Source organism: Pituophis catenifer, unplaced genomic scaffold (genome assembly GCF_029215685.1).
Source record: "Pituophis catenifer annectens isolate HBS135680 unplaced genomic scaffold, rPitCat1.0.hap2 SCAF_7, whole genome shotgun sequence".
Lineage (NCBI taxonomy): Eukaryota > Metazoa > Chordata > Lepidosauria > Squamata > Colubridae > Pituophis > Pituophis catenifer.
This window is the reverse complement of record NW_027256887.1, coordinates 5,101,395-5,116,161: the sequence shown is the minus strand read 5'-3', so window position 1 is coordinate 5,116,161 and position 14,767 is coordinate 5,101,395. Positions and strand designations below refer to the sequence as shown.

The following is a 14,767-nucleotide window of genomic DNA, read 5'->3' as shown; positions in this document are numbered from 1 at the left end:
TCGCTGCTTTTAACAGACGTAAAATTAAATATGTATTCCTTTTTATTGTACTTTGCTGGTAAAACCCCCGACAAGAATATTTCTGGTTTTAGATCTAATCTAGATCAGATCTCTTTAAGAACCCGTCTTAGATGCTACCCTTTCCATTCATAGAACAAGCGGATCGGACACTTCCTGTTCTGGTTTTTGAGAAGCGAGATTGCTCAATCCATGCACTACCAGCAGAGGTTTGCCGTGATCTTAGAAGCGTATCTGAGAGGTTGTGGCAGAGCGATGCTGAAGGACTTCCTCAGGCAGGTCCAAGTGACGGAGCTGCTGCACAAGGTCACCAGGGAGATCAAAACCATTTCTGCAGAGAAGTACGACGTCACCCCTCAAGGTAGGCGATGTCTTGAGAAGCGTCGTTTCAGATCTCAGGCGTTCGCCTCCCTCGTTTTTAGTCGCCGGCAGCAAAGTCCGTGGTATCTTTGCATCAGAGTTGTGGTTTCCAGATGCGTCGGTTGCGAATCAGATTTAAAAAAAAAAACCCTAAAAAGATCCTCATAGAAGAGACTTTATCGGTAGCTCAGGGTTGAACTCTGGGGTCCTTGGTGCTCTCTGAGCTTGGTGGTTTTCTCGCAGACGTTTTGTTACCAAACTAGGTAACATCAGCAGTGCTAGAAGGGAGAAGGGTTTGTCAAGTAGAGGAGGAGGAGGAGGAGGAGGAGGAGGATGGCGACGACGATTTTGAGACTCTTGGTGCTCTCTGAGCTTGCTTGTTTTCTTGCAGATGTTTTATTACCAAACTACCTAACATCATCAGTGCTACGAGGGAGTAGGGTTTGTGGAATAGAGGAGGGAGGGGACTGTGGTGTAGCTCAGGGTTGAACTCTGGGGTCCTTGGTGCTCTCTGAGCTTGGGGGTTTTCTTGCAGACGTTTCATGACCCAACTATGTAATATCATCAGTGCTAGAAGGCAGGGAGGTTGGAAAGAAGGGAGGGTGGGAGGGAGGGAGGAAGGAAGGAAGGAAGGAAGGAAGGAAGGAAGGAAGGAAGGAAGGAAGGAAGGAGGACTGTAGAGTCCTTGGTGCTCTCTGAGCTTGGTGGTTTTCTCGCAGACGTTTTGTTACCAAACTAGGTAACATCATCAGTGCTAGAAGGGAGTGGGGTTTGCAGAACGGAGAAAGAGAAGGAGGAGGAGGGAGAAGACTGTGGGGTCCTTGGTACCCTCTGAGCTTGGTGACCGCTGTCCTAAAGGAGAAATGGGGGATGTACCAGCAATTCCTCACCCAGTTTCATTCTAATTAAATTATGTTTCTGATTTTTTTTAAAAAAACTTTCCCCCCCCCCACTCTCATTTTTTTTAGTCATCGCGCAGCTCAAACAAAAACTCGAGAGGCTACAGGACAACCGGTTTCCAGAATGTTTTAGAGTTCCCTATGATCCCGGACTGAAAGCAGGAGCACTGGTGGTAAATATAATTTCCTTCTCTTTTAGCAAAGTCGGATGAATGAGGGTCAGTGGGATTAGAGGCGAAGAGGTTGTAGAAAAAATGGTTTTAAAAGATAAAAAAAAAAAAATTGGCCACGCCCACCCAGTCACATTACCCCTCCCACCAAGCCACGCCCACCGAACTAGTAGTAACAAATTTTAGATTTCACCACTGATGTATCCGTAAGGGATGAGGTTGATCTCAAGAAGATGGATTTCAAACTCCGTGTTTCACATTTTTAATTTCATTCGGTTTGAGACTGCAGGTAGTCCTCGAATTACAACGGTTCATTTAAGTGGCCTTTCAAAGTCACAGCGGCCCTGAAAAAAGTGACGTAGGACCGTTTTTCACACTCGCAACCATTGCAGCATCCCTGTGGTCACGTGATCAAAATCCAGAAGCTTGGCAACTGGCATGTACTTATGACTGTTGCAGTGTCCCGGGGTCACGTCATTCCCTTTTGCCTCCCTTCTGATGGGCAAAATCAATGGGGAAACCAGATTCACTTCACAACTGGGTTACTAATTTATCGACTGCAGCGTTTCAATTAGCAACTTGGGCAAGGAATGTCGTAAAATGGGGGGAAAAACTCAAGTTAAATGTCTCGCTTAGCAACAGAAATGTTGGGCTCAATTGTGGTCATACGTCGAGGACTATCTGGAGATGTTCGGTCCTGGCCTTTAATCATGAGATGTCAATTCCGGCGGTGAACAGTGTAGTTATAAGTGTCCCTCTTTTCTCGCAGATCGAAAAATGTAAAGTAATGGCCTCCAAGAAAAAACCTCTGTGGCTAGAATTCAAATGCGCGGATCCAACCTCTCTGTCCAGCGAAACCATCGGCATCATCTTCAAACATGGTGATGATCTGAGACAGGATATGCTCATTTTACAGGTAATATATATACAACACACTGAGGGAAGCGAGTGAGATAGGAGAACTTCTCAGACAGAGTTGTCAAAACTTGATTTCATTGAGGGCCGCATCAGGGCTGTGTTTGATCTCGGGGGGCAGGAAGCAGGGGGGACGTGGCCATCTTGACGTCCCTTGTGTTGGGGGGCGCCTGTGGTGGCTTTTTTTTTTTTAAAGAAAAAAAGCCTCTGACGATCAGGCAACTCAGCTGGGATCGTCAGAGCTTTTTAAAAGCATTTTTTTCTACAACCTTTTCGGCCAAAGAAGTTGTAGAAAAAATGCTTTTAAAAGGCTCTGACGATCCCAGCTGAGCCGCGCGATCATCAGAGGCTTTTTTTTTTTACTTTTAAAAGCATTTTTTCGGCCAAAGAAAAAATGCTTTTAAAAGTAAAAAAAAAAAAGCCTCTGATGATCGCGTGGCTCAGCTAGGCGGGGGTGAGGGCAGGGATTTTTGCTACCGGTTCTCCGAATCACCCACCGCCATTGCCACTGGATCGGGCGATCCGGTCCAAACTGGGAGCATTTCATTCCTTATTTCTACCCATTGAAATTATATGGATGTGTCCAGATGTTCAGCTTAGTGATAGAAAGCACACTTCATCTCTTCTTTTGTCACTCAACAAACCTTTTATCTCATTCACCGAGATGAAGGTGACGGAAACGAGCATAGAAGGCAGGATGTTTATGCGTTTTAGTGAACCGGATTTTTTTTCTTTTTGAATTCTGCTTCACAAGCTGCTTCTGTTATTTGTCTTGTCAAGATTGTTTTGCAACATTTATATAGTATAATTCAGAGCCCAGGGCCTGCCAGATGTTTGGACTGCATCAAACTCACTCCCCGATCATCCCCGTGCTAACGGAGGCTGTCATTTTCATTCTGCCTGCAGGAATTGTATTTACTTACTATATATTTATATTATTTATTATTTATATTTCCTATTTCTTAACCATCCATCTCCTTCAGACAGGGTCCCTGGGCAGGGTCATAAGGAAATAACTTGCTTGTTTGATTTTGTGCGTTCTGTTTGGCAGCTCAACTCTGTAGCTTTCATTTACCCTGTTTCCCCCAAAATAAGACATTCCCCTGATAATAAGCCCAATCGGGCTTTTGAGCGCATGGCAATAAGGCCAAGCGCTTATTCCAGGGTTCAAAAAAAATATAAGACAGGGTCTTATTTTTGGGGAAACACGGTAGTAAGTTTAGTGAGTCCATGTCACTGTCCTGTAATGAAGAATTTGATTTGAAATAACGTATTGAATTCATATGAATGTTTCTAAGATTTTTTTAAAAGACAAAAATAGCTCCTGTTGGACCAGCTTGGGCATTTAGAAAAAAAAGACCCTTTACTCCATTCATAATGAAAGATATATTTTAACTGAAGTCAAGTGGTTACACTGTAAGAAAAGCCAGATCTGAAAGTTTCCCGGGTAAACTGAATAATTTCCCATTCTCCTGGGTGTTCTTGCTATTGGGCGGACATTTTCCTTCCGTTCCTATGCCTATGTCCCTGGACCTTTCAACAGTTGTCTGAGGTTGGCATTTCTGGTTCCTGACATCCTCCCTCCCAGTATCCTTCCTTCCTCCCTCCCCAGGGGTAGGCTGCTGGGGGTTCGGGAGAACCTCTAGCTAAGATTCTGTGCAGTTCGGAGAACCCCCAAATCCCACTCCGGGCTGGCCCCGCCCATCCCACCCCGCCCATCCCAGAAGTCCCCACACGGCCCCCTTTAGATGCAGGTAAGTGCAGGGCATGCGCGGAGGCTCAGGGAGAAAAATGGGCCTACCGAAAATTCGGGAAGGCCAGAAACGGGCCTGTTTCCAGCCTCCAGAGGGCCTCCGGAGCCTGGGGAGGCCATTTTCACCCTCTCGGAGGCTCGAGGAAAACCTCCAGAGCCTGGGGAGGGCAAAAACACATCCCCCTCCATGGTGCAGTAGGCCAACTAGGCCACGCCCATCATGGCCATGCCCACCCAGCAACCGGGCAGAGAACCCCTTGCTCAAATTTTTGAAGCCCACCCCTGCCCCTCCCCGTAGTTTATGGCAGGCCGCCATCAAAGCAAAGTAGAGCTGAAGCGATGCGATGGCAGATCTGACAGTCCCCTGATGTGGTTTGCCTTTTCTTTCTACTAGATACTTCGAATCATGGAGTCAATATGGGAAGAAGAGTCCTTAGATTTATGTTTATTACCCTACGGATGTATTTCTACAGGGAATAAAATAGGTAATGTATTTGTCCGAAGCAGAGCTTTTAAAAATCACAACTTGGTCCAGAATTTATAATCATTCGTTTAAGGACCGTTTGAAGTTACAGCGGCTCTGGAAAAAAAAAAGCGACTTATGACCATTTTTTACACTTAACAATTGTTGCAGCCTCCCCGTGGTCACGTGCTCAAAATTCAGACATTTGGCAGTTGACTCATATTTATGACCGTTGCAGTCTCCGGGTTCATGTGATCCCCTTTTGCGACCTTCTGATGAGCAAAGTCAATGGAGAAAGCCAGATTCACTTAACAACCGGGTTCCTAACTTAACAACTGCAGTGATTTTACTTAGCCACTGTGGCTAGAAAGGTCGTAAAATGGGGCAAAACTCACTTAATGTCTCACTTAGCAACATAAATTTTAGGCTCAGTTCCCACAGGAGTTGAAATATTTTGATGTGATGAAAGTCAAGCTTTTTTTCGGCTTTTTTATATCTGAAGTATAGTAGACTATGGACGCGGTGGCTCAGTGGCTAAGACACTGAGCTTGTCGATCGAAAGGTCGGCTGTTCAGCGGTTCGAATCCCTAGTGCCGCATAACGGGGTGAGCTCCCGTTACTTTGTCCCAGCTTCTGCCAACCTAGCAGTTCGAAAGCACGTAAAAAATGCAAGTAGAAAAATAGGGACCACCTTTGGTGGGAAGGGAACAGCGTTCCGTGCGCCTTTGGCATTTAGTCATGCCGGCCACATGACCACGGAGACGTCTTCGGACAGCGCTGGCTCTTCGGCTTTGAAACGGAGATGAGCACTGCCCCCTAGAGTCGGGAACGACTAGCACATATGTGCGAGGGGAACCTTTACTTTTTTATATCTGAAGTATTTTCTCTAAAGAAGCTTCACTGAACATTCATAGTAATAACTTCTTCATTTTTGGGGTACCCAGAGATTTTGGATTTGTGGATTGCATAGGTAGCCATCTCACAAAATATGTCAGTCTTATATGGAGCTCTCTTCATTTAAGTAAATATAAATAACGAGACATGACACATGACAATTAATCTTGTCAGCTTCTCATTTGACCTGAATGACACACTTGGGGTATTTAAACCCCCCCAAAAAAATTAACTTGGTGCCTGACTGGTTTATTTCCTATTGCTCTGGAGAAATTAAATCTTTCACTTTGTGTCTCCATTTCTTTTTTCATTTCAGTATAACTGAATTTACATTATGAAAGGGGTGGGCCGCTATGGCCCCTTTACGACCTATGGACTTCATCTCCCAGAATTCCTGAGCCAACATGGCTGGCTGGCTCAGGAATTCTGGGAGTTGAAGTCCACAGGTCCTCAAGGGGTCATGGTTTCCCATCCCGGCATTATGGGGACATAATTACACCATTGCTCATGTTCTGAGTGATGAATTGCGACATGTTCCCTCGTCTCTTCCTCCTTGAGGTGATATTTCAGCTAGGGCCACAGCTGTGGCGGAAGGATGTTGTCACAGACAGCATATTTATTTATTTTTTATTCTGAGTTTTCAAGGCAGTTTATCTAACGTCCTGTGAGCTGGATTGAGTTGAAAGAGAGTAATTGGCCCGAAGTCATCTAGATAGCATCTTCCCTGGGGGAAGATCTGTCTGTCTGTCTGTCTGTCTGTCTATCTCTCTCTCTCTCTGTGTGTGTCTGTCTCTGTCACTCTCTCTCACACACACAGACACACACTTCTATCTGTCTGTCTGTCTATCTCTCTCTCTCTCTTTCATCTCTCTCTCTCTCTCTATCTAATCTCTCTCTCTCTCTCTCTAATCTCTCTCTCTCTCTCTCTCTCTCTCTCTCTCTCTCTCTCTCTCTCTCTCTCCAGTATCTATATATGTATCATCTACTCTATCTATCTATCTATCTATCTATCTATCTATCTATCTATCTATCTATCATCTATCTATCTATCTACCGTGTTTTCCCGAAAATAAGATTCTGTCTTATATATTTTTGAACCCCGAAATAAGCACTTGGCTTTATTTTTGAGGAGGTCTTATTATTTTGGGGCGCATGGAGCAAGATGGGGCTCCTCTTGCTGTCTTACCTGATTTCCAACTCTGTCTCCCTAACCCTAACCAGTGGAAATGGCGGAGACCAGCTGTGCATATGGTTAAATTTTTTTGGGGGGGGGGGCTTATTTTAGCGCAAGCGCTCAAAAGCCCAATTGGGCTTAAAATCAGGGAATGTCTTATTTTCGGGGAAACAGGGTATCTATCATCTATCTGTTCATCCATCCATCCATCCTGTCCTATGCCTGCCTGCCTGCCTGCCTCTCTCTCTCTCTCTCTCTCTCTCTCTCTCTCTCTCTCTCTCTCTCTCTCTCTCAATCTATTAAACGTCTATTCCGCTCACTTTGCCTATAAGGTGACTCAGTACTTACGAGGTAGTCTAGACAAGAATGACTAGGAGTAGCAACACTACCTTTATTATGAGGTTATGAGGTTATAGTAATAGAAACTTGCAAGTCTGAACGTACCCCTCCCTGCCCCTCAATTTTACTCCCCCCCCAAACTTGTGTTTGTAAATCAATCCAATTCAATTCAATTAGTTCAATTTATATGCCGCCTTTCTCCGAAGACTCAGGGCGGCTTACAATGCATTTAAAAAAACCATTATAAAAACATTTAAAAATTAAAACATTAAAACTCATTCACACCATTCATGGCCGGATCTCGCAAGATCGCAACAGCGAGATCAATGCCCCCAGGCCTGCCGGAAGAGCCAGGTCTTCACCACTTTCCAGAAGGCCAATAGGGTGGGGGCGGTCCGGATTTCAGGAGGTAATTGGTTCCAGAAAGCCGGGACAGCCACAGAGAAGGCCCTCCCCTGCAGGCCCGCCAGCCGGCATTGTTTAGCTGACGGGACCCGGAGGAGACCAACTCTGTGGGATCTTACCGGTTGCTGGGAGCTATGCGGTAGAAGGCGGTCTCGAAGATAGGCCTACCTGTCGTCCTGATCTATTTTCACTATCTTAGTCTGGTCTATTTTATAAAACTGACAGTAGCACATCTGGAAGGGGAGGAAGAAGAGAAAGAAATGGCGTGATTCTTCCACCCTGCAGTGATGCTATTGGTTCAAACCTTACATTCTTTTCTTTTTAAACAGGAATGATTGAAATTGTAAAGGATGCTAATACAATTGCCAAAATCCAGCAAAGCACAGTTGGGAACACTGGGGCCTTTAAAGACGAAATACTAAACCAGTGGCTTAAGGAGAAGTGTGTAATTGAAGAAAAGGTACGTGTTCCTATTACTGCTACTCAGGGGTGAAATCCAGCAGGTTCTGACAGGTTCTGGAGAACCGGTAGCGGAAATTTTGAGCAGTTCGGGGAACCGGTAGCAGAAATTTTGAGTAGTTCTGAGAACCACCTCTGGCTGGCCCCAGAGTGGAGTGGGAATGGAGATTTTGCAATATCCTTCCCCCAGGAGTGGGGAGGGAATGGGGATTTTGCAATATCCTTCCCCTGCCACACCCACCAAGCCACACCACGCCCACAGAACCAGTAGTAAAAAAAAAAATTGAATTCCACCAGTGCTGCTATTGCTATTATTTCTGTTTGAAAAAGTATTATTTCTTTGTAAGCCATTACGGGGTACTTCAAGAGGTGTCCAACCTTGGCAACTCTTAAGACATATGGACTTCAATTCCCAGAATTCCCCAGCCAGCGTAAGAGGATTATCTGGAACTCGGGGGAAAAAAATGACAGGATGGATATAGGAACATTCACTTAAGAAGAGGGAGGGAGGGAGGGAAGGAGGGAGAAAGAGAGTGACTTTTAGCATACCGGATACCAGTATCTATATGTTCCACTGCTCTGTATTTGTTTTAGATCATTTTTTTAAAAAAATTCTTTTCACTATGCCTTGTGAGTCGATAAACACTCTACATTTGCTTTTCTTTTCTTTAGTAAATCCTCTGTCTTGCCTGATCATTTGTAAAACAATCAGAACCAGGGGTGGGCTTCAAAAATTTGAGCAAGGGGTTCCCTGCCCAGTTGCTGGGTGGGCGTGGCCATGGTGGATGTGGCCATGGTGGGCGTGGCCTAGTCGGCCTCCTGTACCATGGCGGGTGGGGCATTTTTCCCCTCCCCGGGCTCTGAAAGTTTGCATTGAGCCTCCGGGAGGACGAAAACGGCCTCCCCAGGCTCCGGAGGCCCTCTGGAGGCTGGAAACAGGCCCGTTTCTGGCCTTCCCAAACTTCCGGTAGGCTCATTTTTCACCATCCCTAAGCTTCCGTGCGTGCCCTGCACTTACCTGCATCCAAAACGGGCTGCGTGGGGACTCCTGGGAGGAGCAGGATGGGCGGGGCCAGCCAGGAGTGGGATTTGGGAGTTCTCCGAACTGCACAGAATCTTAGCTAGAGGTTCTCCCGAACCCGTACGAACCCCTAGCAGCCCATCCAATCCACAGATATGTAAGAATGTGAAGGTTGTTGAGTTGCCAGCACCAACTTGATAAGAGGTAGAATCTTGGTTGAAATCAAAACCATTTGATTAAATTGATCTTGCATATACCCATAGTCCTCGAGGTACGACCACAATTGAGCCCAAAATTTACGTTGCTAAGTGAAAGATTTGTTAAGTGAGTTCCCTTCCCCCCATTTTACGACCTTTCTGGACACAGTTGCTAAGTGAATCGTTACAGTTGTTAAGTTAGTAACCCGGTTGTTAAGTGAATCCAGCTTCCCCCTTGACTTTGCTGGTCAGACGGTCGCAAAAGGGGACCACACTGCAACCGTCATAAATAGGAGTCAGTTGACAAGCGTCTGAATTTTAATCACGTGACCGTGGGGATGCCGCAACGGTTGTAAGTGTGAAACTCATTTTTTCAGCAGTTATAACTTCGAACGGTCACTAAATGAACCGTTGTAAGGTGAGGACTATCTGTACTGCAGTTTGGCACAAAGCTGGTAATCTGAACCATTTCCTTAACAGTTTCAGGTAGCCGTGGAGCGGTTTGTGTATTCTTGTGCTGGATATTGTGTGGCAACCTTCGTACTTGGCATAGGAGATAGGCACAACGACAACATTATGATCACAGGATCAGGTACGTTTTGATTGAATGAGTGACAGCGTTGACAGGGGTGTCAAATTCGATTTCATTGAGGGCCACGTCAGGGTTGTGTTTGACCTTGAGGGGCCAGGGTGGGCGTGGCCAGCTGAACGTCACTCATGTCGGGGGCACCGGTGCTGGCTGTGCCAGCAAAAACGGCTCCCAACCTCCGTTTCCAGCTGCGACGGCCTCCTGCAACCCTCTGCCAACGAAAACGGGCTCCCGAGCTCCGTTTTCGGCTGCGACGGCCTCCTGCAACTCTTTGCCAGTGAAAACAGAGTTCCGTTTTCCCTCCTGAGCTGTTTTTGCTGGCAGAGGCACCACGGGCCGGTCCTTTGCTGTTTTCAGGGCAACCCCACGGGCCAGATCTAAGCACCCCACAGGCCGGATACGGCCCACGGATCTTGAGTTTGACACCCCTGGTCTAGTCTATGACAAAAAGCCCATTTGCACCACTCCATCAAGAAAGGCATCATTCCTTAACTGGTTGGGTTTGGTGCTGATTATTTATGCCTTGGTTATATTCTGACTTGAGTACTGCAATGGGATGTCCGTGGGGCTACCCTTGAAACCTCTCCAGAAGTTGCTGTTAGCATGGCAAATAGCAGTGTGATGGCCAAGTAGTGTAGGAAAAGAGAGAATACAGGTAGCCCTCAACTTACAACCACAATTGAGCTCCAAATTTCTGTTGCTAAGTGAGACAAGTTGTGAGTTTTGCCTCGTTTTACGACCTTTCTCGTCACAGTTGTTAAGCGAATGGCTGCGGTTGTTAAGTTAGTCGCACGGTTGCAGACATTGGATAATAGAAAAGAGGAACAATCAAAGTTACAACGGCACTGAAGAAAATGACTTACGGCCGTTTTTCATACTTACGACCATTGCAGTTTCTCCGTTGCAGTCGTGAAGTTAGTAACACAGTTAAGTGAACTTGGCTTCCCCATTGCTTGTCAAAAGGTCATAAGAGGTTCACGTGATTCCCCGGGACACTGCAACCGTCATAAATAGGAGTCAGTTGCCAAGCATCTGAATTTGATCACATGACCACGAGGATGCACTAATGGTTGTAAGCAGTGGTGGCATTCAGCCGGTTTGGGAAAACCGGTAGCTAAATTGCTGGCTGGCCCCTCCCCTCCCCTGAGTCCCCACACACCCCATTTTGGCTCCCAGGTAAGTGCAGGGAGGCCTTTTAGGCCCAAAACAGCGCTCAGGGGGGTGCAGCACCTCCCCCCAGCCCATTTTTGTTGCCAGGGAAGTGCAGGAGGCAGAGTGCTGCCTGTCACACCCCCTGGCCACGCCCACCATGGCCACGCCCACCCAACCGTTCTTTAGGGCAGAGAACCTGTTGTTAAATTATTTGAATCCCGCCACTGGTTTTAAGTATGAAAAATTGTCATCAGTAATTTTCTTCGTGCTGTTGTATCTTCGAACGGTCGCTAAACGAACCGTTGTCAATCGAGGACGACTTGTGTAAGACGAACGAAGAGAACTGATGGCAAGGAATGCAGTCCTTTGATTATAGAAGAAAAGCAGATTTTGACAAAAGTTGGAGAGCTTCAATTATAAAAGCAAACATACAGATGGAAGGCCCAAAAAAGTTTTTTTTTTTTTTTTTTTTGGTAAAAAGTCATCCTTTTTGATGTGTTTTTAATTACCCGGCATAATATGGATTTTTTTTCCCCCTTTTGTTTCCAAGGTAATCTCTTTCATATCGACTTTGGCCATATACTTGGAAATTACAAAAGCTTCCTTGGAATTAATAAGGAAAGAGTTCCTTTTGTCTTAACACCCGATTTCCTTTTCGTCATGGGGACATCTGGAAAGAAAACAAGTCTGCGCTTTCAGAATTTTCAGGTAAGCTGGCCAGCAAATAATCTTTGTGTCAGGGTTCCAAGTAACACACCCAACGAAAGAAGACTCCGAGGCTTGAAGTTCCTCAAAGTTCCATTTTATTAGAGATGGCATATTGGCACATCTGGGACAGCGGTGGGTTCCTCCAGGTTCGGTCTGGTTCGGCCGAGCCGGTAGCGGTGACGATATGACATCACCGAACCGGTTCTCCCCCCCGCCTTCCCCCCCCACGTTATTCTTATCTTTTATTTGGTCCCACCCCCAATCTATTGCTGCCTCCTGAGTCCCAGCTGATGACTAGAGGGGAAAAAACTGTTTAAACTCTTGCCGCGGGGCTTCAAAGGGCCGCCCTACAGCTGATCAGTGTTAAAAGCAAACAAATGAGTTGGGTCGTAAGTGCGAGGACTGGTCGTAAGTGCGAGGACCTTCCAGAAATGACTCTGACCAGCTAGCCACGCCCACCTAGTCACATGACCTCCAAGCCACACCCACAAAATAAGCCATGCCCACAGAACCGGTAGTAAAAAAATTTAGAACCCACCCCTGATCTGGGAAAACCCGAATCGGAAAGCTTCCAGGTTTTCCCCACCCAAAGGAAAGTCCGAGTCCCTGCCCAGCACCCACATGTTCCATCGCGTGGCCCAATCAAACCACCGTCCTAACTGAAGATGCCTCAGAGTTTCATCCCCCCATGTGCAGAGCAAGATGTCCTTGACTCTCTGAGAAAGGAATGTTATTATGACCAGAGGTGGTCTTCATCCGGTTCGGACCAGTTCAGGCGAACCGGTATTGGCGACCTATGGGAATGGGTATAGGTGGGATTGGTGGGCCACCCACCCGGGTGCAATCCCGTCCTCTATCGCTATGTTTTTGACGCCGCACGCATGCACGGACAGCAACGTGCAAGCGAATTGCTGTGTTGTTTCATGTCACACGCCTGCGTGGACAGAGCACGCGACCGAATTGCCGTGTTTTCTGACGCCGCACGCATGTGCGGACGGCACGCGCACTCTCACGTTTCCGATGCTGGGCGAACCGGTTGCTACAGTATGTGAATCCCACCTCTTGATTATGACTAGATATCACTCACGCTCCGTACAATCCCGCCTCCCAATTTCCCACAGTAGTAAATGTGACAGGCCTGAAGGCCCAACACAAAAGATGGCTTCCAGGCCTGACACCTCGGTGATGTCACCTGACAGAAAGTTAAAATGTTATATAATCTCATTCATGGGATTAAAAAAATATTGTTTTTGAAAGAGGCAGGTTGTTTTCGGAGGCTTCTTTTCATAAGCACGAGACATCTTGTTTGAGATTTCAAAAGGAATAATGGGAGACAGGTGGTCCTCGAATTACGAACACAATTGAGCCCCAAATCTCTGTTGGTAAGGGAGAAATTGAAGTGAGTTTCGCCCCATTTAACAACCTATTTTGCCATGATTGTTAAGTGAATCACTGCAGCTGTTAAGTTAGTATAATAGTTGTTAAGTGAATTCTATTCTATTCTATTCCATTCCATTCCATTCCATTCCATTCCATTCCATTCCATTCCATTCTATATTTTCTATTCTATTCTATTCCATTCCATTCCATTCCATTTTTTCTATTCTATTCTATTCTATTCTATTCTATTCTATTCTATTCTATTCTATTCTATTCTATTCTATTCCATTCCATTCCATTCCATTCCATTCCATTCCATTCCATATTTTCTATTCTATTCCATTCCATTCCATATTTTCTATTCTATTCTATTCTATTCTATTCTATTCTATTCTATTCTATTCTATTCTATTCTATTCTATTCTATTCTATTCCATTCCATTCCATTCCATTCCATATTTTCTATTCTATTCCATTCCATTCCATTCCATTCCATTCCATTCCATTCCATATTTTCTATTCTATTCTATTCTATTCTATTCTATTCTATTCTATTCTATTCTATTCTATTCTATTCTATTCTATTCTATTCTATTCTATTCCATTCCATTCCATTCCATATTTTCTTTTCTATCCTATCCTATCCTATCCTATCCTATCCTATCCTATCCTATCCTATCCTATCCTATCCTATCCTATCCTATCCCATCCCATCCCATCCCATCCCATCCCATCCCATCCCATCCCATTCCATTCCATTCCATTCCATTCCATTCTATATTTTCTATTTCTATTCCATTCCATTCCAATTTGCCTTGGGTGTTTTGTTTGTTCTGCAGGATATTTGCGTGCGGGCTTACCTTGCTCTTCGGAAACACACCAATCTCCTCATCATCCTCTTTTCGATGATGCTGATGACGGGGATGCCCCAGCTGACCAGCAAGGAGGACATCGAATACATCCGCGATGCGCTGACGGTCGGCAAACACGAAGAGGATGCTAAGAAGTATTTTCTAGATCAGATCGAAGTTTGTCGGGACAAAGGCTGGACTGTGCAGTTCAACTGGTTCCTCCATCTTGTGCTCGGAATCAAACAGGGCGTTGAAAAGCATTCTGCCTAAACATGGTATGACGGTACAGGTCGTCCTCGACGTACGACCACCCTGGAGCCCAAAATTTCAGTTGCTAAGCGAGGCAGTTGTTAAGTGAGCTCTGTCCCATTTCACCATCTTTTGTTCTGACCCAGCTCCTCAAACACGACAAATCCTCTGAAGTAATGGTGGGATTCAAAATTTGTTACTACCAGTTTCGTGGGCATGCTTGGTGGGCGTGGCCAGGGGGTGTGACAGGCAGAACTCGGCCTCCTGCACCCCTTGGGAGCAAAAATGGGCCGCGGGGGGATGTGCTGCCCCTCAGTGCCCAGTTTTGGGTGTAGGAGGCCTCCCTGCAATTACCTGGGAGCCAAAAAGGGGTGCGTGGGGACTCCGGGAAGGGGCAGGGCAGAAACGGGCAAGGCCAGCCAGCAATTTAACTACCGGTTCTCCCGAACTGGCTCAAACCGGCTAAATCCCACCACTGCTCTGAAGTTAACTCAAAAGATTTCTTTATTAGGAGCGCCAGCAGCCCCGGCAAAAAGTTTCTTTCTCAACGCCGGCTGACAAGTCTGTCCAGCCCGAAGATGAATAGTTGTCTGCCACATCTAATCCTCTCTTCCCCCTGCCTTTTATCCCCAGAGCTAGGGTGGGGCTTCGCTAGGAGCAGTGGCTCTTCCGTCCCGAGGACCGGCCTATAGATTTCCACTGCTCTCCTCTCCTCTGCCTTCTGTGCATTCCGTGCGGCGGGCACTGGACCCAGCTGTTCCTCCTCTTCCT

At 46.1% G+C, this 14,767-nt stretch overlaps 1 protein-coding gene across 1 annotated transcript in view; it reads left to right on the top strand.

Annotated features, from left to right (window-relative positions):
- PIK3CG (phosphatidylinositol-4,5-bisphosphate 3-kinase catalytic subunit gamma) overlaps positions 1–14,024 on the top strand; it is a 38,597-nt gene extending 24,573 nt beyond the window's left edge. The window contains exons 4-11 of the mRNA XM_070947819.1: positions 154–379; positions 1,347–1,450; positions 2,217–2,363; positions 4,510–4,600; positions 7,720–7,850; positions 9,548–9,659; positions 11,359–11,516; positions 13,736–14,024. Of these exons, the coding sequence (XP_070803920.1) occupies positions 154–379; positions 1,347–1,450; positions 2,217–2,363; positions 4,510–4,600; positions 7,720–7,850; positions 9,548–9,659; positions 11,359–11,516; positions 13,736–14,017 (1,251 nt within the window). The 3' untranslated portion in view covers positions 14,018–14,024. The remainder of the gene's footprint in view (positions 1–153; positions 380–1,346; positions 1,451–2,216; positions 2,364–4,509; positions 4,601–7,719; positions 7,851–9,547; positions 9,660–11,358; positions 11,517–13,735) is intronic.
- The last annotated feature ends 743 nt before the right edge of the window (positions 14,025–14,767 follow it).